Source organism: Nansenia antarctica (genome assembly GCF_963989245.1).
Source record: "Nansenia antarctica genome assembly, chromosome: 5".
In the NCBI taxonomy this organism is placed as follows: domain Eukaryota; kingdom Metazoa; phylum Chordata; class Actinopteri; order Argentiniformes; family Microstomatidae; genus Nansenia; species Nansenia antarctica.
This window is the reverse complement of record NC_137690.1, coordinates 4,843,656-4,867,479: the sequence shown is the minus strand read 5'-3', so window position 1 is coordinate 4,867,479 and position 23,824 is coordinate 4,843,656. Positions and strand designations below refer to the sequence as shown.

The window sequence follows — 23,824 nt, the reverse complement described above, 5'->3', positions numbered from 1 at the left end:
AATAACAAGCAGTTTCTAAAAGAAAGACAGATTGAATACCTATCATTGACACCACCTGGAGGAAGCAGGGCTTTATTAGCTATGTACACAACGGCTGAACAGCTGAACAAAGCAGCACCTATTATCCACCGCGATAAGTATTTAAAACGCTTACACAAAATAACGTGTTTCGAAAAAGGGAGGAAGGAGGAAGAGATGGTGGTGGTGGAGGTGGGGAGGAGGGAGGGAGGGAGGGAGGGGGGGGGGGGCGGGGGGTTGTCACAACAGTATTTTCATTTGCTTCGCAAAACATATGCCATCGCTAAGGGAAGCTTGAGGGTTCAATGTCCGACCTCTGGTTGGGAGCTGAAGGCAGCTTTGGAGGAGGGAGACAAGGCGGCTATTCTGCTGACGCCGGGGCCCCTCGGCCCCCCCCTGGCTGCCCCCCCCCACCTCCCTCCTGCTGCCCCTCCACACCGACCACAGCAGCTGCAGCGCCGCTCACAACACCGCTGGTCCACACACACACACTCACACTCACAACACCACCGGTCCACACACACACACACACACACACACTCTCTCTCAAAACACTGCCGGTCCACACACACACACATTCTCTCACAAAATACTGCCGGTCCACATTCACACAACCTCAATGTGCTCATTCTCCACAGCCAGGTCGACACACACACACACACACACACACACACACACACACACACTCTCACTCTCACACTGGATGCATTCACTGCTGCAGGAGAGACAGAGTTCATTTACAAGGCTATGGTGGTGATTCACAATAACAATAATAAGAATACACCCTTTAGTTGTTTTGTTCGTAAAGAATCATTAACTTCTCTAGCTGGAGTTGCCTTTGGGCTACGTGACTCAGCACTTTTCTACGGAGGATTTTGACGTAATGTTTTTATTTTTATCCTCAGGGTAAGTATGTTACGTCGTTAAGGACGTTTGTTTTTAACCGGCGTACCTTTCTTTAGAACGCTCAAGTCTCTTTTGAGAGACGGTATTACACGGGGGGGTTAAGTCCCCCCTGCTGATTCGATTGGCTGTAGGGACCAGTGGTGGCCATGGCAATGGGACCTTCCTGCGTGGAATGGAGAAGGAGGATTAGGAGAAACTATAACGGACCCGCGAGGAAGAACGGAGCGGACGGAACACTATATTTATTGGTCCCGGGCCTGAAAAGCCAACAAGGCTGAGGGGTGTTACTGGAACTTCATCAATAGGCCCTTCTTCACCGTCCTAGAGGGTCTTAAAATGGCCGCTTGTTTGTTTTAGCCTGTACCTATGGGTTTACTGAGTAGAAGACGAGGAGCCTGAATGTGCACACAGAAAAGCAGTGACTGTGCACTGCAGCACTGCACACACAGTGTAAGTGAATACAAAGCTTAATTAGATCAAACTTTATTGACGCACACCGGATACAGGTTGTAACCTGGACAAGGAAATGTCTCGCTGTGTCAACAGTGAACACACACACACACACACAGAGCAATAATCAAAGCCATCCAGGGTGCACATTTCTGCACCGTCATTCACTTTCAGCAACCTTTTGATTTCCTGTTTGTTTATTTTCAGTACTGTGTGCGTATGTGTGTGTCTGCCCTTGTCCACTCCTCCGCCACCGTCACTGGAAAATGGATCCGTTTGTTTTTTTAAACATTTTTATTGGTTGCCTCACTTCACTTCTGTTCACATTGATCTGTGTTCTAACGTTGGTCTCACTCCACTTCTCTGTCCATCGCCTGCTGCAGCCGCACTCAGAAGGTCGTTTGGGAGGAGAGGTAGACGCGGGTTCCATGTTATGAGTAACTGTAGTAGTGAGTACAGTGTTTCTAGCTAGACCCCCCCCTCCCAACTCCCCCCTGTGAGCTCCAGCTGTACTCTACTGTACGTAACCTTACCACATAACTGACTGTAGATAGGTGCCCCCCCCCCGAACTGATCATAGTTAGCCCCCACCCCCCAACTGACTATAGATAGCCCCCCCCCCCTTGCCCACGCCACTAGCTTATAGGGTAGATCATGTCGCTTTTTGGCTTTTAAAAAAAAGTCTACTGTTACTGAGCAAAGGTTTTAACGTGTGTCTGGGTGGAGGTAGGTGGTGTTTTTATTCAGGCAGGGCCGCTCTGAGGCCTTAGTGCTTAGAGCCTCTTCAAAAAACGTGAATGTCTTACGAAGTAGGTTAGTGAACGAGAGAGAGGGAGGGAGAGAGAGAGAGGGATGGATGAAGTACAGGAGGGGATGTGTGTCAGAGGGGAAGAGAGAGAGAAATGAGTCTCTAGATGTTGCCTAGGAGTCCGGTTAGAAACAGGAATGCGATGCCCTAATGCCGCGGCTAATGCAGTTCCTTGGCAGTGTCCCTCCTTCCCTCCCTCCCTCCCTCCCTCCCTCCCTCCCTCCCTGTACTCTCGGACGCCCAGGCATTCACGGCATTGTGGCGTCCAGGAGAGGAAGGAGGACAGTGTAACTGTAGGGGATCTATTGAGAGAAAGACAGAGGAGGATCAGTGTGTTTGGACATGCACAGATTCTCCCTCTTATCATCCCACAGCAGGGGTGCTGAACCCTCAATCTCCCTCTCCCTCTCCCTCTCCCTCTCCTCTCCCTCTCCCTCTCCTCTCCCTCTCCCTCTCCCTCCCCCCCTCTCTCTCTCTCTCTCCCCCCCCTTCTCTCCCTCCCTCTGACACTCCTCCGGCCTGTTGGGGGGAGGGGGTGGGGTGGGGTGTAGCTGACCGCCGTCACGGTTCAGCTGTAATTTGAACATGATTTGTTTTTTAAAACACCCCCCGCCACCCCCCCAAAACACTGTGGGGATTGTTGAGACAGCTCTCTGCCCCAACCAGCCTTTCTAATCTCATCTTGTTTGCGCTAGTTTGGTGTGAGACGCCCACACAACAAACGCCAAACGAAACAATAGACTTATTACAGCCACTGCTGCCTCGTCAGCGAGATTTAGTGGGGAGAGGTTTTCTTTGTGGCAGTTTTCTTTGCTCAGCCCTCAGTAGATGTTTTTATAGAGCTATGGCGTGGTGAGAGAGAGAGAGAGAGAGATTTCTCTCTTCTATAAACACTCCTTCACCACTACCGCTTCCTCTAACAAATACACACATCGTCGGCCCATTTCTTGATTGTTAGAGACTTGATTCCTCTTCTCTCCTTCTCCGTGTCCTCCGATCGCTTCCTACTCTAAACTCATTGGTGGAGAGAGGATTTAAGTCCCTCCCACTGAGGCGTTCTTCTCCTCCAATGGAAGTGGAAGGACACGAGGAAGAGCGGAGGACGTGAGGAGAGGAAGCAAGGAAAGGAAGCGAGGAATCGAGTTTCGGAACGATTGAGGAAGGGCCAAAGAAACAAAGTCCCCCATCACTGCACACGATTTAGACTTATTCAATGCAGGATCCTGTCCAGCTAATATCCCCGCCACAGACAACACAACACGTCCTAGAAACAACACTCGCTCTCCAGCCTTGAAGCCATGGAGCACTCTGGTCTCAAACCAGTATTTCTTCACCTAATTAGATATGGGGGAGGTCAGAATGTGTGTAGGGAGGGAAGATTCATTCCAAATTGACCCAATTTCCACAACTTGAATGCATCCCTCCTCCTCCACTTCCCTTTCTCCCTCCTCTGCTAATTCTCCGATTCCCTTTGTGATGCAGAGTTGCCCCCGGCGACAGAGATGTGTCGCCTTTTGATGACAGTGTTGTAAACCTTGTGGGTCTGTAGGAGTGGAGCGGTCCCCTCCACCCCCACCCCACCCCCTGTCTTTCCCCTGCCGGAATGACCTTGCGATGACTCGACAGTTTCTGCCCTGAGCTGAGCTCTCTCTCTCTCCACCTCTCTGTTTCTCTGTACTGCCTTTCTCTCTCTCTCTCTCCCTCTCTTTCCATCTCTATCTTTCTCTACACTACCTTTCTCTCCCTCTCTCTCTCCACCTCTCTCTTTCTCTGTACTACCTTTCTCTCTCTCTCTCTCTCCCTCTCTATCTTTCTCTGAACTACCTTTCTCTCCCTTTCTCCACACCTCTCCCTCTCTCTTTCTCTGCACTACCTTTCTCTCTCCCCTACCTCCCTCCCCCTCTCTCTCCCCCCCCCCCTCCCCACCTCTCTTGAGTCCCAGTGCGGCAGGCAGGCTGTGAGCCTCCCTCCCCCTGCTACCGCTGCTCCCAGCCCCCCCTCTTCCTCCCTCTCCGACCCAGACCAGCAGTCTCCCGCTGAGCCTAAGTACACCGTTCTTCTTTAAACACCCCCACACCCCCTTCCCCCCGCGACATCCTCCGCCCCCGACATCCTCCCCCCCCAGGCCTGGACATCCGCCTGCCCCCCCCGCCCACACCCCGATTCATGAATGTTCATACCGAGACCCCTCAGACCTGCCTCTTCATCAGAACCCCCCCCAAGCCCGCCCGCTCGCTCGCTCACTACCCCATCTTCATCATCCTCATCCTCAGCCTCACGGCGACCATGTCATCGTACAGTTCAGTCAGACACATTCCACACGCTCACGGCATGTTTCTCACGCACTTGCCTTGCTTTGCCACCACCGCTTGCTGTGAGGTTAGCGCTATGCTAATGATTTGTTGTTGCTGTTGTTTTTGTTTGTTTGTGGTTGTGTGCAGTTGTTCCTTTGTGTTCTTGTTGTTTTCCGTGTCGAGGACCTGCTGCTTGTGTCTGTCATGCATCGTGTGTGTGTGTGTGTGTGTGTGTGTGTCTGTGTGTGTTGACTCGATAAAAGGCCCATAGACTCGTAAGGCAGTACTGCTTTATGAGGCAGCGGTGGGTATGGTGTTGATACACTGAACTGGACAAATTGTTTTTTTCTCAACAAAGTAGTTTAATTTTTTAAAATCCATCTGCAGGTTATAATAACCTTTTTGGTTAATTGAGTTGACATTTATATCATTTTACAGTACTCTTCATGTTGCATTTTTGTCTTTCTTTTTCTAAATACACGTCATGTTCTTCCTGAAATTATGTTGGTTTGATTTGAAGGAGTCACTGTGTCCAGGTCACTGTAGAGACTAGAGCCAGCTGCTCTGTGTGTGTGTGAAAGACCCAGTAACCTGAGCTGGATGTGTGTCCTGTTTTCAGTTGGAATCTGGCTCCTTCCGTGTGTGTGTGTGTGTGTGTGAGAGACAGACACATATGGGTCAATTACACACTTTTGAGGTGTGCTTGATTTAGCAGTGAGGCTGCTGTTCTGGGACTCCTCAGCTGGTCCCATTGTTCCGGCCAGACTAAATCAAGCGCAGCTCAACAACTATTTGGAAAAATATTTGACATTACTTGACCTGTGTGTGTGTGTGTGTGTGTGTGTGTGTGTGTGTGTGTGTTTGTGTGTGTGTGTGTGTGTGTGGGGGCTGTGGTAGACTACACCCGTGTGTGTGTGTGTGTGTGTGAGAGAGTTTGTGTGTGTGTCCTGCGTGTGTGTGTTTGTGTGTCCTGCGTGTGTGTGTGTGTGTGTGTCCTGCGTGTGTGTGGGGTCTGTGGTATACCTCCGTGTGTGTGTGCGTGTCCTGTGGTAGACCACCGTGTGTGTGTCTAACCCAGCCCAACCCCACCCTCATTGTGATGTCACAACCCCCACCTAACAGCTGTCCCCTCCTCCCCCCCTTCCCTCCCCCCCTCAGGCTCTATCTCCTCCCCCGGCTGGAGGCGGGGGTCGGTCACCCCGCGCGTCACCACCTTCCCGTGCCCCGGGTGCCAGCACGATATCGACCTGGGCGAGCGCGGCGTCAGCATGCTGTTCCGCAACTTCACCCTGGAGAGCATCGTGGAGCGCTACCGGCAGGCCGCGCGCGCCGCCGTGGCCATCATGTGCAACATGTGCAACAAGCCCTCGCCGCTGCAGCAGCCGCAGCTGCATCAGCCGCAGGAGGCCACCAAGAGCTGCATGGACTGCAAGGCCAGCTACTGCAACGAGTGCTTCAAGCTGCACCACCCCTGGGGCACGCCCAAGGCCCAGCACGAGTACGTGGGGCCCACCACCAACTTCAGGCCCAAGGTAGAGTCCGTTAGCACTTTTTAGGGGGTAGGGGGGGGGGGGGTCTACTCCCGACACTCTGATTGGATAAGCTGTAAGCTCCGCCCCTTTTAGAAACAGAGAACTGGTTAAGTTCCTCTATGACTGTAGTAGTCAACTTCAGGCCCAAGGTAGAGTCCATTATCACTTTGTGGGAGGGGTTATTGTTTTTATTTTTTGGGTTTGTTGTTTTCATTAGGTGATGGTAGAGGGCTCACGTGTTTGTTGAGGGATGGTTTATTGATTCAATCAATGAACTTGGTTGTTTGATAGGAACTTGGTTGATGGGCCTAAGCTCGTAATGCTGCAATTGGCTAGCGATAAGGGACTTCATTGATTGGTTGATAGGCCTAAGTACATAATGCTGCCATTGGCTAGCGATAAGGGACTGTTCATTGATTGGTTGATGGGTTAAAGATCATAATGTTGCTCTTGGCTAGCGATAAGGGACTGTTCATTGATTGGTCGATGGGTCTAAGCTCGTAATGCTGCCGTCGGCTAGCGATAAGGGACTGTTCATTGATTGGTTGATGGGTCTAAGCTTGTAATGCTGTTGGTGTCGTTTACATACGCTCCTTACTCGAGCGCTGTCATTGGTTGTTTACCTGTGATAGGAGAGTTTCAACTGATACACAAGCTACACATCTCTTTCTCCTGTAACATGTCTTCCGTGAAAATCGCTTGTTTTGCAGTCGGGAGATGATCAGTTTTAAAAGATGGTGGATCATATTCAAAGTGTCAGTCCTAATTAGATGTTTTGGTTAAATCCTGTGTAAAACAAAACAAAAATCTTTATCTGTGGATTGAGCAGCGACCGTAAAATGGTGGCTCAACTGACTGTTTTCCCGCGGTGTCGCCCCCTGCAGGTGCTGATGTGTCCGGAGCACGAGATGGAGAAGGTGAACATGTACTGTGAGGTCTGCCGCCGCCCCGTCTGCCACCTGTGCAAGCTGGGCGGTTCCCACGCCAACCACAAGGTCACCTCCATGAGCAGCGCCTACAAGATCCTCAAGGTACGACCACCTGTCCCCCATGATGTCCTCAAACTACCCCACGATGCTCTCAAACTACCCCATGATGACCTCTACTACCCCACGATGCCTTCAAACTACCCTCTACTACCCCATGATACCCTCTACTACCCCACGATGCCTTCAAACTACCCTCTACTACCCCATGATGCCCTCAAACTACCCTCTGCTACCCCAGGATGCCCTCAAACTGCCCCCTACTGCCCCACAATGCCCTCTACTACCCTATAATGCCCTCAAACTGCGCTCTACTACCCTCTACTACCCTATTTTCTCTAACTGCCCTCTACTACCCATGATGCCCTCAAACCAGAGGCGTATATTAGAAGAGTTCCAAATCACTATTGGCTAACACTCATGGTGACTCAGTTCCTGCATGCCAACCTAAATGGCTACCATAGCTACCATTATAATTTCTGCCATTTTTCCCCTCTCCAGAAGTCTTGTAAAACATGGCCACTTACTATGACATTTACTATTACATATTTTAGTCCAATAATAGTAATTCAGGAAGGACTTTCTGGAACTATTTTGAAGTCTTTTTCATTGGCACCAGTTTTCTAATATACAGTACCACTCTGCCTCAAACCATACCAGTAATAAACCCACTCAAGACCTGGCTCAAATGCATGTCTAATATGAAAAGAAATACTTTTAAAATACTTTTACCAGTTTTCCTGGTACAATGGAGCACATTCATAATAAGGAATAGCCCCCCTAAAAAAACTCCAAATCAAATGCACCTCAAATACTTTAAACTCTGTCTGTCCCACCCAGTGAGAGGAGAAATAGTGTTGAGTCAGAGGGTGAAGAGAAAAGACCAGTGACTCAGCCTCTCTGTCTCTCTCAGCCTCCCTCTGTCTCTCTCAGCCTCTCTCTGTCTCTCTCAGCCTCCCTCTGTCTCTCTCAGCCTCCCTCTGTCTCTCTCCACCTAATGAAATATTGATCGGTGCCCTCCTGTTTCCCGGGCCGAGGTGGCACGCTGCCAGGAGATCAGTTTCCCCCTGTGAGGGGCAGTAATCCTGCAGGACACACGGACGGCTATCAGCAACAACGCCGACGTCTCTCTCTCTCTCTAGACGGGAGGTCAATTATCCAATCAGAGCAGAGAGGTCGAGGACTCCTGTGTCCGTCCGCGGTAACGGACCCGGGCTCCGGCAGTCATCCATTTTTAATGACATCATTATGTCTCTTATGATGTCGTCTCTGTCTGACATCCCGGGGTCGTCATGTCTTTGTGCTGCCTGCGTGTATGGAGGGCGTATTGGGTGTTCTGTTCTGATCATAGATATGGAACCAATTGAACGGTGACGCAGGGTTCTGATCTCCGTGCGTTCTGATTCTGAAGGATCCGGAAGGTTCCGGGCCAGGGGAGAGGTTGGGTTTCCAATCAATCAAATCAATCAAACTTTATTTATAAAGCACGAAAGTCATGCATTGAATGCAACTCGCAAGTGCTGAACATAAAAACAATAGGAAATACGATACAATAAAGAGGAAGGTAGATAAGAAATTGATCAAATAAATACAAACACAAAAAAACCAGGAATAAAACAAGAAATGGGAGATAATTTAAAAAAAAAGTGCATGTTGAGATGAACATGATTAGGGGTAGTGGTGGTCTAGTGGATAGTGAGTTGGACTTGTGATCGGAAGGTTGTGAGTTCAAATCCCGCCTGAAGCCACACCACTACTAGTGTGCCCTTGGGTAAGGCACTTAGCCCTCAGTTACTCCAGGGGGAATGTCCCTGTAATTCGTAATTGTAAGTCGCTTTGGATAATAGCGTCTGCTAAATGGCAAAATTATAAAATTATAAAATTATGAACACTAGATAAAAGCCAGGCTAAAAAGGTGTGTTTTCTTTTATAGATATTATCCACACTCTCTGCCACCCTCAGTATGGTCCTCTAGCCGTTCCTCTCCTCCTCACATTGTTGCTTTGCTTCTTTGTTGTTGTGTGTCTGAACAGGAGAAGCTGTCCAAGAGTATCCATTTCCTAATCAGCAAAGAGGCCCAGGTCAGGACTCAGATTTCGGAGCTGGACGTGTTGATCCGCGAGACGGAGGTAAAGTCAACGGGTCACAACTCACTGCGTTGTTGTTATGACGTCGTGTGATTGGCTGGCTGACTCGGTACAAAGTTCAGGGTGTCCCGTGTGTTCACAGAGCAGATCTGAGTACGAGCTGATCTGGGATCAGGCCCCTCACATGTCCCATAGGATCTGATTCACTCTGATCTAAAAGGGCTGAACTGATCCTGGATCAGCACTCTTAGTCTGTGTTCGTAAATATGCTTTGGAAATTTGATTAGCACTCTAATGCCTCTTGTCCAATCAGATTACTCGGTCGCTCTATGACGTTGAACCCATTGTGCGCTCTGGGATGGATACAGTACAGGTGATCTGTGGAGGCTGGTGGAGGTAGCGATCGGAGGATGGGCTCATTGTAATGAGTGGAATGAGGAGTGGTATCAAACATTCCCTTCCTCATTCCAACCCCATGCATTAACAATACGCCCATCCTCCGATTTCTACCTCCACCAGCCTCCCCTGGTGTTAGATCTGTTTGTATAGCAGCCGGTTCAGTCGGTTGAACAAAACAAAAAAGGATGGACTCTTCTGCCTGCTGGAAACAAAGGTCAAGCATGCAAACGGAGGCACAAACAAGGAAGCACGCAGTCTCATTTGCATAGTTCCCCTGCTGCTGCTGCAGTGTGTGCTAGTTTCATTGTTACGTCACATTACATGAGTAAGAGAGTAAAATTCTTAGGCTTGGGTTCCTGACATTACAGCACAAGACAATAGGCATAATTCATGATAAAACAAAAGTGACAATAGCACAGGACATAAGTGACAAATAAGACAGGATACAATTAGCAGTACAACTAGTAAATAAATAGATAGTTTGAGTAGTAAAGTGGCTGTGAGTGTAAGGTTTAGGTAGTCCGTGTACATGGGGTGTGCTTGGGGAGGATGGTTTGTCTACAGTAGGCTTGTTCATGAGCCTGATCGCCTGGGGGAAGTAGCTGTTGGGTTAGCTTAAATGTGCAGTCAGTGACCTTGTCCCTGTAGCCATGCCTTATCTGTCTGCCTCTGTCTTACGTAGGCGGTGATAGGGCTGTCGTCTGCTGCAACAAATGTGTACGAGTGCGAGTGCGAGTGCGAGTGTGTGTGTGTGTGTGTGTGTGTGTGTGTCTGCTTTGTGTACCGTTATGCACGTCAGTTAGACGTCATGTTCGCTAGCAGTGTAGGCGACCTCGTCAACACACACCTCAGCATCTGGTCCTCAGGGTCCAGTTGTTCACAACTTTTAATCTGGATCAGAATGATTTTTTTTCACCTTTTTTATCTTCTTGAATTATGCCTATTGCCTTATTGTCTTGTACTGCAATGTCAGGAACCGAAGCCTGAGGATTTTACTCTTACACTTGTGTGTGTGTTGATGTACAGTGTCATACTTTAGATGTGTCCTATTCCTCCATCCGTCTCCTGAAGTTGGCACTTTGGATTGAAGAAGTTGAGGATTGGCACTAAGACCAGTCCATTCCCATTTAAATCAACAGTGTGCAAGTGCATACTTCAGCGGGGTATTCCATCAACGTCGCTAAAGGAAAATCCAGGCTTATTCTGATAAATCTCAGCTAAGATTTATCAAAAAATCCAGACTGAATTATCAAAAATAAGCCTGCATTTTCTTTTAGCGACGTGGATGGAACACCCCCCAGGAAAAGGATGGATGAATGGGATAAAGAAATACTATTTTTTTTTTTTTTTACATTTTAAAATCACATCTCCTGCACTACAGGAGAACGGCCAGTTGGCGGAGCGGCGAGCCAACGAGCACTTTGAGCGGCTGTTTGAGACGCTGCAGGAGAGGAAGTCGGACATGCTGCGCTCCATCGAGCAGTCGCGGACCCGGCGTCTGGACCAGCTGCGGGGCCAGGTGGAGGAGTACCAGGGCATGCTGGAGAACAGCGGCCTTGTGGGATACGCCCAGGAGGTCCTCAAGGAGACGGACCAGTCCTGCTTCGTCCAGACGGCCAAACAGCTGCACATCAGGTCAGACACACACACACACACACACACACACAGCGACATGTCAGGTCAGGTTCTGTCCAAACAGCTGCATGTCAGGTCAGGCTCCTTTCCTGCTGACAGTGGAGCGCAGACACGCAGACAGACAGACAGACAGACGGACACATATATGCAGACAGACAGATGGACACCTATACGCAGACAGACAGAGACAGACGGACACAGACACGCAGACAGACAGACGGTCACATACATACATACACGCAGACAGACAGACACATACACATCCACTAAGGCTAGTTATGGAATCTTTACTCCAGAGGAGGCTGGTCCAGAGGACCTCTAAGTACTGGGGTTGGAGAACATGCTTTTATAGATGGATTAGGGTTAAGACAGGAATAGTTACTCATGGCTATTTGACAAATGATGTGATGATAGCATCTACAATGACCCTGTAACATCCTGGCTCCTCTGGAGATGTTAATGAGGATTTGAGTCATTCGTTCTTCTTCAAGCATTGGAACTGTCTATGGCCCCTGGTCCTAGCACAGATGATTCACTTACTTAGACAGATGTATTTGTCGTAAGTCGCTAAATGTAAATGTGTCAGTCTGCTTATGTCAGGAGGTGAGTGTGTCAGAATGCTAGGCGTTAGCGTTGTGGTGTGGCTAGCTATGTGCTAGGCCGTCAGGACACTCTGGCCCTAAGGATCTCTGGGGTGGATTTATACGGCAAAGTCCAGTTGACATTCCACACGCCCCCCCCCCCCCCCCTTCTAAAGCTTCTAATGGAGATCAATTAGAGGTTTTAGCTACGGACATTCATGGCATGCTTTTACTTTCACGTAACGCTCTTTCGTTTTCCACACACACACACACACACACGCGCGCACACACACACACACGCCGTGTCACTGCTTGTTGTTCCCCACACAGACAATGACTTCCTGTTTATGAAACTGTCTCCTAGATTAGATTAGATGTATTGTCTTTTTCAGACCACTGTACAGTATACATGCAACACTGTATAACACAGACAACAACAGACAGTACTACACATGACAGATACACACACTCAGCGCGGTCTGTTATTTAAGGCAACAATGGCTGCGGGGATCAGGCTTTTGCCAAAGTGAGCCCTGTTGCACCGTAGCGTTCTGTACCTACGCCCGGATGGCAGTGGGGCGAGGTACAGATCGAGTGGGTGGGTGATGTCCTGTTCTATTGTGGTTGCGATGCGTGAGATGGCCCTGTTGTTTAGTGCTGTGAGGTTGGGTGTGGGGAGTCCAATTATCCTGGCAGCAGTGTTGGTGATGCGTGTGAGTTTGGCCCGGTTGATGACTGTGAGCATGTTGAAGAAGCAGGAGGAACAGTACATGAGGATGGGCTGGATAATGCTCTGGTACAGTAGTAGGAGAAGAGGGGGGGGGGGGAAACATACAGTCTGTCTGTAAACAGTGAATACTTTTTAACATGTTCTCCCCCTCTCCATCCCCCTCCCTCCCCCCTCTCCCTCCCTCTCCCCCTCCCCTCTCTCCCTCTCCCTCCCTCTCCCTCCCTCCCTGCAGGGTCCAGAAAGCGACAGAGTCTCTGAGGACGTTCCACCCGGCGGCCGACCCGTCGTTTGATGAGTTTGCCCTGGACACGTCCAGGGAGGAGATGCTGCTGAAGGAGATGTGCTTCGGGGGAGGTAAGAGGCCCCACCTGCAGACCAGCACACCTGGATGATAACCCAGGGTGTAGACCACTGCCTCCTGTATGAACTAATTCAGTGTGTAGACCAGTCCCACTTGTATGAACTAATTCAGTGTGTAAACCAGTACACCTGTATGATAACCCAGTGTGTAGACCAGTCCCACCTGTATGATAACCCAGTGTTTAGACCAGTCCCACCTGTATGATAACCCAGTGTTTAGACCAGTCCACCTGTATGAGCTAAACCAGTGTGGGTACGATCACTAACTGGTTCCAAAACAGAACCAGGAAGTAAGATGGTGCAGTCTCAGGTGGACGACAGGTGGTGGGGGGGACATGCAGTCTCAGGTGGACGACAGGTGGTGGTGGGGGGGGGGGGGGCACATGCAGTCTCAGGTAGACGACAGGTGGTGGGGGGGGGGGCACATGGGAACATCTCATTAGGCTACTTTCTAAGGTGGGTAAATCCTCAGACAGATTTAGCTTTTTTTAACGAACTGCCCCTTTTTAAGTACCAGTAGACGCATGGGGTGCAATAATCAGTGTGTTTACCCACCTCCTGTCTCCCCCACTCAGCCTCCCCCCTCCCCCACTGTCTCGCCCCCTCCCCCACTGTCTCGCCCCCTCCCCCACTGTCGTCCACTCTCCCTCCCTGCTGAGCTGGACTGTTCCTAAGGCAGTCTGACCACCAGCACAAGCTCTTTAAGCCGGTTACGACACACACACACACACACACACACACACACTCTCTCTCTCTCTGTCTCACACTCACGTGCATCCAGTTCACACACACACACACACACACACACACACACACAACCAGTTCTCATTCACAGACGTACGTCCAGTTCTCTCTTTCTCTCTCTCTCTCTCTCTCTCTCTCTCTTTTACTTTTTACTCCCACACACACACACACACACACGCACACACATCCAGTTCTCTCACACACACACTGGGTTTTTAGCACAGAGGCCACTGTGGAGTCTTTCCTGGTCCGCTGATTTCCATAGAGACTGTCTCTCTCTGTCGTCCCTGGTCAGACAGAAAGGACCCACTCACTGGCCTGCTGGCTACAATAAGGAAGTGATTTGCCATGCGCATATCAAGTAGGTGGAGCAGAAGCAGGCTTCAGGAAGTAAACATGAGGCTATTTATAAAACCCCCAGACTGCCCTGTGACTGTACCAGGTAAAACCCTGAGGCGCCATCATATCCTGTCCTTTATTAGATATTAACCTGATTGTTTAACAGGCTTGAGGGATCATCTCTGTGGGACTATTAGGGGCTCTGAACCCTGCAGGGTTCGACCCTAACCCTACTGGACTGTGCTATCGCATGGTCCTTCCCAGCCCTGTCCCTTAGTGGCAGTTGGTTGGTTGGTTGGTTGGCAGAGGCTAGTCCCTTAGTGGCAGTTGGTTGGTTGGTTGGTTGGCAGAGGCTAGTCCCTTAGTGGCAGTTGGTTGGTTGTCACAGGTTTGTCCTGGGGTCAAGGCTCAGTGGTCAGGCCTGTGATAGGTTGGCAATTTGGGAGTGCCTCCATTGAGCCAATCAGAGCAGAGCAGTCCTCATTTAAAAAGGACCAGATTAGATAACTGGTCTGAACAGTCATCCCCACCAGAGATGACATTACTGAATGCTCAGATGGAAATGTGTGGGATGGATGGATGGATGTTATCTCTTTATGCAGCAGGGGGAGGCTGGTGGAGGTAGAATTTGGGGGACAGGGTCGTTGTAATGAGGAACTGTATCAGACCTTATGCTACAGGGAGTCATTAGTGAGTCAGGGCAGCTATACGACCGCTATACGTTACATGTCTATCTGCAACGTTGCGGTTGTGAACGCTTCATTGAACACAGCCCCAGGCCTCAGCCTATCTCCTCTGGACACACACACACACACACATCTTCTCATGACGGTTCACCCTGTCGAGAGCTTATAAATGAGACGGCCTAATGTTGCTTAGCTGGATATTAGAAATTCAGTCAAAGTAATCAGTCTCCCTCTGTTGTGGAAAATGCTGTCTGAAGTGCTTTGTGTGGCGGCCTGACCCAGTGATGGATGTGGTTGATCTAAAAGGCGTGGTGGGGGTGGGGGGTGGAGGAGTAGGGAGGAGGAGTAGGGAGGAGGAGAAGAGTGGTACAGGGAAACTTGGAGAGAGGGAGAGTGAGTGAGAGAGGTGGAGGGAGAGAGAGAGGTAGAGAGAGAGGTAGAGAGAGAGGTAGAGAGAGAGGTAGAGAGAGAGGTAGTGAGAGAGAGAGAGCTCTCAGGATTTATCTGCTGCAGTAATTGAATTGATGTCAGTGATGATAAAGCCGAGAGAGCAGAACTGTCTGCTCCCATGTAACTAATGCCCAGGGGGGGGGGGGCTCCTGTATAACAACCAAGAACCCCAGTAGGTTCAGTAACCTGAAGCCCCCCCCCCCACACACACACACACACAGTCTAGTACTATAAATAGACTAACTAACTAACTATTTTTAGCATCTCCATATGTCAGTTACTAATTAACCTGCTTGTCAAGATCTCGTGAGAACACCACTATGTCGTCATGAACGCTCTCCCTCTCCCTCTCCCTCTCCCTCTCTCTCTCTGTCTCTCTCTGTTCTCTCTCTCTCTCTCTCTCTCTCTCTCTCTCTCTCTCTCTCTCTCTCTCTCTCTCTCTCTCTCTCTCTCTCTCTGTCTCTCTCTCTCTTGAGTCCAGGGCCTGCCAGTGCTAGGCAAAGCAAATTTAAGCAAATTAATGTAGACTCAAAGTGTTTTACATGAACAAATTTAAATGGGTCAAGAAGTAAGAAAAAAAAGCCTAGCCGAACTCTTTAAAATGCACTAAATTAAAAGCCAAACAGAACATAAAAGTATCAATAATAATAATATTATTTTAAGCAATGTATAAAGATGGGTCTGGCCTAATGTCAGCATGTTCCAGTGTTTTACTGCATAGTGAGCAAATGCTGCCTCTCCACTCTGCTCACTCTCGGAACAGTTAAAAGGCCTCAGATGATCTGAGGGAGCTAGCATGTGCTAGCCTGACCATGCATCTCCATCTCCATCTCTCCCTCTCTCCTCTCTCTCCCTCCCTCTCTCCTCGCTCTCTGGACCTAGCCTGCACTAGCCTGATCATGCGTCTCCCCCCCCCTTCTCGCACTCCTACTCTCCCTCTCTCCCCCACCCTCCCTCCTTCTCTCACTCCCTCTCTGGACCACACTGACTCTTGCCTGATCATGCCTCTCCCCTCCTTCCCTCCTCTCCCGCCTCCCCCCCTCCCTCTCTCCCCCCTCCCTCTGACTCTAGCCTGATCAATAGCTTGTTTTTCTCAGAGTAGCATAGTGACAGAGGAGGGCCCCCCCCCCCCCTCCACCACCCTGACCTCCACCCTAGAGGGAGAGGGGTAGGAGGGAGAGCTTCCCCCCCCCCCCCCCCCCCCCCACCACCACCCTGACCTTCAGCTATGATCCGCTCCTAAGGGACCCTGGATCAGCGTCAAGCTGCTGGTGGTGGTGACGGGAATCTGTGTCTGCAGGGAGGAGGAGGAGGAGGAGGAGGAGATGGATGGATGGAGAGAGTGAGAAAGTGGAGAGATAGGAGAGGGGAAGGAAGGAGAGTGAAGGGAGAGAGGGAGGGAGAGAGAGAGAGTAATTGCGAAGTGCTTTTCCTGGCAGTCTCTGTGCCAACGTCTTAAAAGGTTTCACGTGTGTCCTGCTGATGTCCTGAGTGTTAGCCAGTAGAGACTCTCATCCTCCGTGGACAGCGCCCCACCCCGACCCCCCCATCAGGATCAAACTGCGGCGTGTCTTTATGCTGCATTCACGTGCTCTTTGGAAACTCCCAGTTTACCCACCAAGACTCAGGGTTTAGCGATGTAGCGCTCCCTAGCGGCTAATTCTGAGATCTCAGAGTAACGTGAGTTGAGGCGGCTTCTAAACGTTCTATTTCCAAAGAGCACTTGAATACTGCGTTAATATTTGTTGGCACAACTACCATAACTGTACATAGCTCATAACTGTATATACCTAATTACTGTACTTGCCATACTGTACCTATCATTATCAAAAAAATGTTATCACTATTTGCACTTCTGGGGGGGAATTCCATCAATGTCGCAAAAAGGCTTATTTTGATAAGAATTATCAAAAATAAGGCTGGATTTTCCTTTCGCAATGTTGATGGAATACCACCCAGGTTAGATGCTAAACTGCAAATTTGTTGCCTGGTACTTGAACACTGCAATGACAATAATGTTGAATCTAATCTAATGTAATCTAATGTAATCTAATCTAATGTAATCTAATCATGATGACTGGACAATTTCACACTGCAGCCTCATCAGCCTGGTCAGGGAGCCCGATCATTATCTTCTCAGTTACGGGTAGCGTGTTAGCATGTTAGCGTGTTATTACCTTCGTCCTTCAGATATTGATCGGCAAGACATTGATCTGTTGTCTGTGTGGATTAATTCAATGATGTTTTTAATTGACCTCCGTCTCTTTGATGTGTCCTCTCTCTCCACCCCTCTCTCTCCCTCTCTCCCTCCCTCTCCCCCTCACTCCCTCTCTGTCTTCCATCCCATCTCGCTTTCTCTCTCTCCCCCCTTCTCTCTCTCCCTCCCTCTCTGTGTCTTCCTCACTCTCCCTGGCTCTCTCTCTCTCTCTCTCCCCCCCCCCTTCTGTCTCTCTCACTACCCCCCCTCTCTTTCTCTCCCCCACCACCTCCTCCCCCCCCCCCATCTGTCTCTCTCTCCCCCTCTCTCTCCCCCTCTCTGTCTCTCTCCCCCACCCCCTCCTCCAGTCCCAGACCCCCCCATCATCGACCTGTCCCGCAGCCGCATCTACAACGAGGGCCTGGTGTGCTGGCGACTGTCAGACGACACCCTCCCCACCGACCACCAGGTGCTGGAGTACCGCCGTCGCAGCCGCCACGGGGGGCGTGGCCTGGGCCAGGGGGAGGAGCCTGAGGAGGAGGCGGGGCCTGAGGAAGGGGGCGGGGCCGGATGGAGTTCCATGGAGAGGGTGTACGGCCCCAGCGCGGTGGTGTGTGACCTGGAGCCAGACGCCTCCTACGCCTTCAGGGTCCGAAGCTGCCGGAACTCTCTGTACAGCCCCTACAGCCCAGAGGTCACCTTCCACACGCCTCCCGCACCCGGTGGGTACCTGGGGGGTGAGGATTGAGCGGGGGGGGGGTCTGGGGGGAGGGGGGTGAGGGTAGGTGTCGGAACTCTCTGTACAGCCCCTACAGCCCCGAGGTCACCTTCCACACGCCTCCTGCACCTGGTGGGTACCTGGGGGGAGAGGGGGGAGTGTCTGGGGGGAGAGGGGAGTTAGGGGGGGTCCAGGGGGTCTGGTGAGGGAGGAGGTCCAGGGAGGTCTGGGGGGAAGGAGGTGGTCTGAGGAGGGGGGGCAGCTGCCATAACTGTCTCTACAGCCCTTCCAGTACTGAGGTCACCTTCACACACCTCCCACACCTGCTAGGTACCTGGAACTCTCTCTACAGGCCCAAAGTCACCTTCCACACGCCTCACCCACCCTGCAGGAGAGAGGGGCAGGCAGGCAGGCAGGCAGGCAGGCAGGGAGGGGCAGGGATGCAGGCAGGCAGGCAGGGAGAGAGGGAGGGAGGGAGGGAGGGAGGGAATGAGAGATTTCTTAATTAATTAAACAAACTGGAGGGCATATTGAAACAACAAACATCTCCGGGTCTGAATAAACACAGACCGACAGCATCTCACTCAACACTGGAGAACAACCCCACCCCTGCCCCACCCCCCCACTGCACACACAGATCAAGCTGTCAACCATACTCCTCCTCCTACCCTGGCAGGTCCCCCCCCCCCCCCCCCCTCCTCTAACCACAGCGTCTCAGCCCTGAAAGCTGCTCTGAGGGGTTGATCCTCCATCCTAATTATCTTGATTACCGGCAAAGTGCCGCATTATTCCCTGCATTACGGTGGCGGTGGTGTTTAATAACCCCCTCCCCCTCGCCCCCCAGGCCAAAGCTAAGCTGTTCTACCCCTCCCCTGAGAGCCTGCCTGCGGGTTAAAGACCAGGGGGGTGTTCCATTAACACCGCTAAAGGAACATCCAGGCTTATTTTGAGTATGCTAATACTCTTCTAAAACAAACTTTCAAAAACAAACTTAAAAAAAACTTTTAAAAAACCTAACTACTTCTAAAGAAAAAAGAAAGAAAAAAGTCTGAGAGAACAGATTAGCCAAACCAAACAGATGCTCAGCTGCCCCCCCCCCCCCCCCCCCCCCACCATAGAACAGGACACACAACATCTCTGCAGCGTCCGATCGGCAGTTATTTATTTACCACCACGACGCTTCTCCTTTGTGTGAACAAACAAACACACAAACTCTCAGCTCTCTGAATGGGAGTGTGTGTGTGTGTGTGTGTGTGTGTGTGTGTTCCAGTAGCAGCTCGCCAGGCTGTGGTGGTTTAATCCTGCTATGATTAACCATCAGACACCATCTGCAGAGCGCAGCCCAGCCCTCCCCCCACTGGGCTGATATCAGGGGGTTGATTAAGTCTAAGTTACCCTGTCCCTTTCCCCTGTCTCCTTGTCTGGCTGTCTCCCTTTCCCCTGTCTCCCTGTCCCTTTCCCCTGTCTCCCTGTCCCTTTCCCCTGTCTCCCTGTCCCTTTCCCCTGTCTCCTTGTCTGGCTGTCTCCCTGTCCCTTTCCCCTGTCTCCTTGTCCGGCTGTCTCCTTGCCCCTGTCTCCCTGTCCCTTACCCCTGGCCTCCCCAACCCCCTGACCCCCCTGACCCCTCCACAGAGGAGGACAGTAGCTGATACATTAGTATTTGAGTGTGTGTGTCCACTCCTTCCCTGCTGCCTAGCGTCATTGTTGTACTGTAAAGGGCTGGGAGGCCTGGAGCAGGGGTGTGTGTGTGTGTGTGTGTGTGTGTGTGTGTGTGTCCGAGCCCGCTGTCTCTTGTCAGCCAATCCGGGCCCAGTGATTGGCCGAAGCCACATTCCAGGGTTCAGTTGGGACGCGTCGCAGCGCGCTAGTAATGAGGTGGAATTCTGGGTCAGTGCCGTGGACCGGAGCCGGTACAGTAGGCTCCAGCACGCTGCCCCCCCCCGCCACCATGCTGCCCCCCCCACCACAACAGACAGGACAGGGACTGGACCCAACAAACTGACCATCACACCAGAGAAAAGCTTTCTGTTTTCAGAATTGAGGGTGATTTGTGTGTGTGTGTATGCGTATGTGTGTGTGTGTGCATGCATGCATGTGTGTGTCTGTGTATACTCTGTGTGTGTGTGTGTGTGTGTGTGTGTGTGTGGACACAAGGCAGGCTGGTGAAGCGTTGTAGCGTTGGCCTAGTTAGCGGTCTATGAATAGACGTTCACATGTGAAGGCCTCCTCACACACAATGGCCCTGGGGTCATAGGTCAGCGCACAGGACCATACGTTAGGATGGGGGACTACAGCATGTACACACGCCCTCAACGCCCTCCTCAAGCTGTTCAACAGTAAATACACAGTTTCTCCAAATAAAAGTAGTGTTTCAGATGAAGACAGAGTACATTCACATGTGAGGTGTAGAAATGAAGCAGCGTGTGTTTGGGGATGTTGCCGTTAAGTTTGAGTCTGAGATGCTTCTGTGAGGTTCACTGCTTCTGTGGCCCGCTGCAAGTCCTCGACACTCGTGACAACGGCGCCCCCAGGTGTCCGTTTGTGAAAGGACACGTCTACTACACACTAGGGAGATGGAGAAGCCTGGTTCTGACGGTTGTTTTTGTGCTCTCTCTCTCCCTCCCTCTCTCTCTCCCTGTCTCTCTTCTCTCCTTCTTTTCTCCCCTCCCTCTCTCTCTCTCTCTCTCTCTCTCTCTCCCCCTCCTTCCTCCCTCTCTCTCCCTGTCTCTCTTCTCTCTCCTTCTCCCCCTCTCTCTCTCCCTCCCTGTCTCTCTTTTCTTCTTTTCTCTCCCCCTGACCTGACCTCTCCCTCCTCTCTCTCCCCCTCCTCTCTCCCCCCTTCCATCTCCAACAGCGTTCGGCTTCCTGTTCAACGAGAAGTGTGGCTTCAGCTCGGAGCGGCTGGTCCTGAGCGGCCGGCGTGACGCGGTGGAGAGCGTGGCGGGCGCCGCCTTCCTGCTGGCGGCCGAGCGCGTGCAGACGGGCAGCTACGTGGGCCTGGACTACATCATCGGCGACGCGGGCATCTCCCACGGACGGCACTACTGGGCCTTCCGTGTGGAGCCGCACTCCTACCTGGTGAAGGTGGGCGTGGCCTCTGACTCCAAGCTGCTGGAGTGGTTCCACAACCCCCGGGACACCAGCAGCCCCAGGTGAGGACCCCCCCCCCCGTCGTCTCCTCTCGTCTCCTTGTCCCTCTTCTTGTCTCCTCTCCTCCTCTTCTCATGTCCTCTTCTTATCTCCTCATCTCCTTGTCTCCTCTCCCCTTGACTCCTCCCTTCGTCTGCTCTCCTCCCTCCCAAACTCTCCTCTCCTCTCCTCGTCCCCTCCTCTCTCCTCTTCTCTTCTGTCTCGTCATCCCCTTGTCTCCTCTTCTCTCCTCTCCTCTTTCCTCTCCATCTCCTCTACTCCCCTCTCCTCTATTTCCACTAGTCTGGGTTGCCCAGACTTCTGGGCTCTACCCAGTGGAGGCCAGTGGAGGCCAGTGGAGGTAGAATTCAGAGGCCGGTGGAGGCAGAAGTCAGAGGCCAGGCTCATTGTGAGGAATAGTATGTTTTATTGCATGCATCACAATGAGCCCGTCCTCCGATTTCTGCCTCCTGGGCTCCACCTCTCCACCCTCACAGCTACTGTGTCTTACCATGAGTCTTGGCAAGCCAAGCAACCTGCCGCAGTGTCTCTCTCTCAGTGTCTCTCTCTCTGTCTCTCTCTCCCCCCCCCTTCTCCCCCCCCCCCTTCTCTCTCTCTCTCTCTCTCTCTCTCTCGCTCTCCCCTTCTCTGTCCCTTTCTCTCTCTCTCTGGATCAATCTGAATCGCCCTCACCAAAGCCTGTTATATAAAAAGCTTGAACCTGTAAAGGGCTTATTCACTAACAAATCCCCAATTTCTACCCCATTTTTAAGAAGGTGGAGATATTCGTAATACCGTAATGAGCTAATCTAATAAAGATAATAAATATATATATATAAATAAATACCTACCGTGTGTTTGTTTGTTATGTACATTGATTTCAAATACTGCTCAAGTGACTTATGGCGTAAGTAACACAATACTAGAGTACAAAAACAGCATACAGTGAGGTATTATCGTTCGTGGCGTAGTGAAAGCCTGATTTTCTCCCTCCCTCCCTTCTCAGTTAATAGAATGACCTGCTATTGTTTGGGGTTATGTACCTGAAAATACCTCAGGCGATTTTCAGGCATAGTATCACAATAGCAGCATAATAAAGCAGCGTACAGTGAGTGTTATTGAATGTGGCAGCGTAGTTATTGCCTGGCTCTCGGCTCTCTCTCCCGTCTGAATTCTAATGTTTGAATACAATACAATGCCTGAATTGAAACACACACAGCATTGCGGGAGGTGTTATTGAAAGTGGCGTAGTGAAAGCCTCTTCTCTCTTTTTAATAATAATAGTAATTCATTGTATTTATATAGCGCTTTTCCGGGGCTCAAAAACGCTCTCTCTCTCTTTCTCTCTCTCTCCCCCTCTCCCTCCCTCTCTCTTTCTCCCTCTCTCCCCCCCGCTGCCCTCCTCTTTTCTGAAGTCATAGTATTCAAATACTAGAATACAAACATAACATTGAGAGAGGTATTATTGAAAGTGGCATAGTGAAAGCTTCTCTCTCTCTCCCACTCCCCCTCCCTCCTTCTCTCCCCCTATGAACTCAGGCATAGTATTCAAATACTAGAATACAAACACAACATTGAGCGAGGTATTATTGAAAGTGGCATCTTCAAGTCTCTCTCTCTCTCTCTCTTCCCCTCCTGAATTCAGGCATCGTAATCCAAATACTAAACCCCCCCCTCCTCTTCCCCCCCTCCTCCCCCCCCAGGTACGACCACGACAGCGGCCATGACAGTGGCAGTGAGGACACTTGCTACGACCTCTCCCAGCCCTTCACCCTCCTGACGGTGGGCATGGGGAGGGTCTTCATCCCCAAGGCCTCCATCACCACCACCGCCAACGCCTCCTCCTCTTCCTCCTCCTCCTCCGCTAACGCTAACGCCGCCGCCGGTGACCACGGCAACCGGGTGCTGCCCATGCCGCGGCGCATTGGCGTGTGTCTGGACTACGACGCGGGGCGCGTGCACTTCTACGACGCGGACTCCATGCGCTGCCTCTACGAGCGGCAGGTGGAATGTTCCGGAACCATGTACCCGGCGTTCGGCCTCATGGGCAGCGGGGGGGTCCACCTGGAGGAGTTCACCACGGCCAAGAGACTGGTGTATTAAGTCTCCTGAGAGAGAGAGAGAGATGGGGCCCGACCCGGTCCACACACACACACACACACCAAAGTCTCTCTCTCTTGTGTGAGCGTTGCGCTCTCTCTCTCTCTCTCTTAAACAGCTGCCTTTGAGCTTGTCGGTTGTCTTTCTTCACTCTCTCTTTCTGTTGGTGTGTGTGTGTGTGTGTGTCTCTGTGTGTGTGTGTCTGTCTCTGTGTGTGTGTGTGTGTGAGAGAGTGTGTCTCTGTGTGTGTGCTCACTCTCCTCTAGTTCTATCCATGTTGAACACCTGCGTGTGTGTTGATGTCCAGTAGCAGTCCAGTACCACCTATAGCCCAGTCGGGCCCCGCCGGGCCCCAGCAGCAGCAGCAGCAACAACCTCCATACCTTGGTGCCTTCTAGCAGAAATGGGTCATCTAGCAGATGCTGCGGTGGCTAAATATAACTGTTACTTACTGAGAGAGAAACAGAGACGAAGAGAGAAGCTAGTTGTTGTCGTCACGCGGGCGGGAGAGAGGCCGTAGTTTCATCACAAACACACGAGATCTCCAGAGATCCTCACCTACATCGACTGACTGATCCGTAACACGTTCCTAATCACGCTGTCACAATCAACGCTAATTTGTTACAATCAATTTTAATTTGTCACAATCAACGATAATTTGTCGCACCACACTTT

The 23,824-nt window shown here is 51.1% G+C and overlaps 1 protein-coding gene across 1 annotated transcript in view; it reads left to right on the top strand.

Annotated features, from left to right (window-relative positions):
* The window catches only part of trim36 (tripartite motif containing 36), a gene marked incomplete at both ends in the record, with an annotated part of 28,817 nt that extends 5,665 nt beyond the window's left edge, over window positions 1–23,152 (top strand). Inside the window, 9 exons of the mRNA XM_080530863.1 lie at window positions 1,758–1,787; window positions 5,635–6,008; window positions 6,893–7,039; window positions 9,028–9,123; window positions 10,862–11,115; window positions 12,659–12,780; window positions 17,571–17,924; window positions 20,775–21,072; window positions 22,753–23,152. Coding sequence (XP_080386989.1) covers window positions 1,758–1,787; window positions 5,635–6,008; window positions 6,893–7,039; window positions 9,028–9,123; window positions 10,862–11,115; window positions 12,659–12,780; window positions 17,571–17,924; window positions 20,775–21,072; window positions 22,753–23,152 — 2,075 coding nt within the window. The remainder of the gene's footprint in view (window positions 1–1,757; window positions 1,788–5,634; window positions 6,009–6,892; window positions 7,040–9,027; window positions 9,124–10,861; window positions 11,116–12,658; window positions 12,781–17,570; window positions 17,925–20,774; window positions 21,073–22,752) is intronic.
* Between the last annotated feature and the right edge of the window lie 672 nt (window positions 23,153–23,824).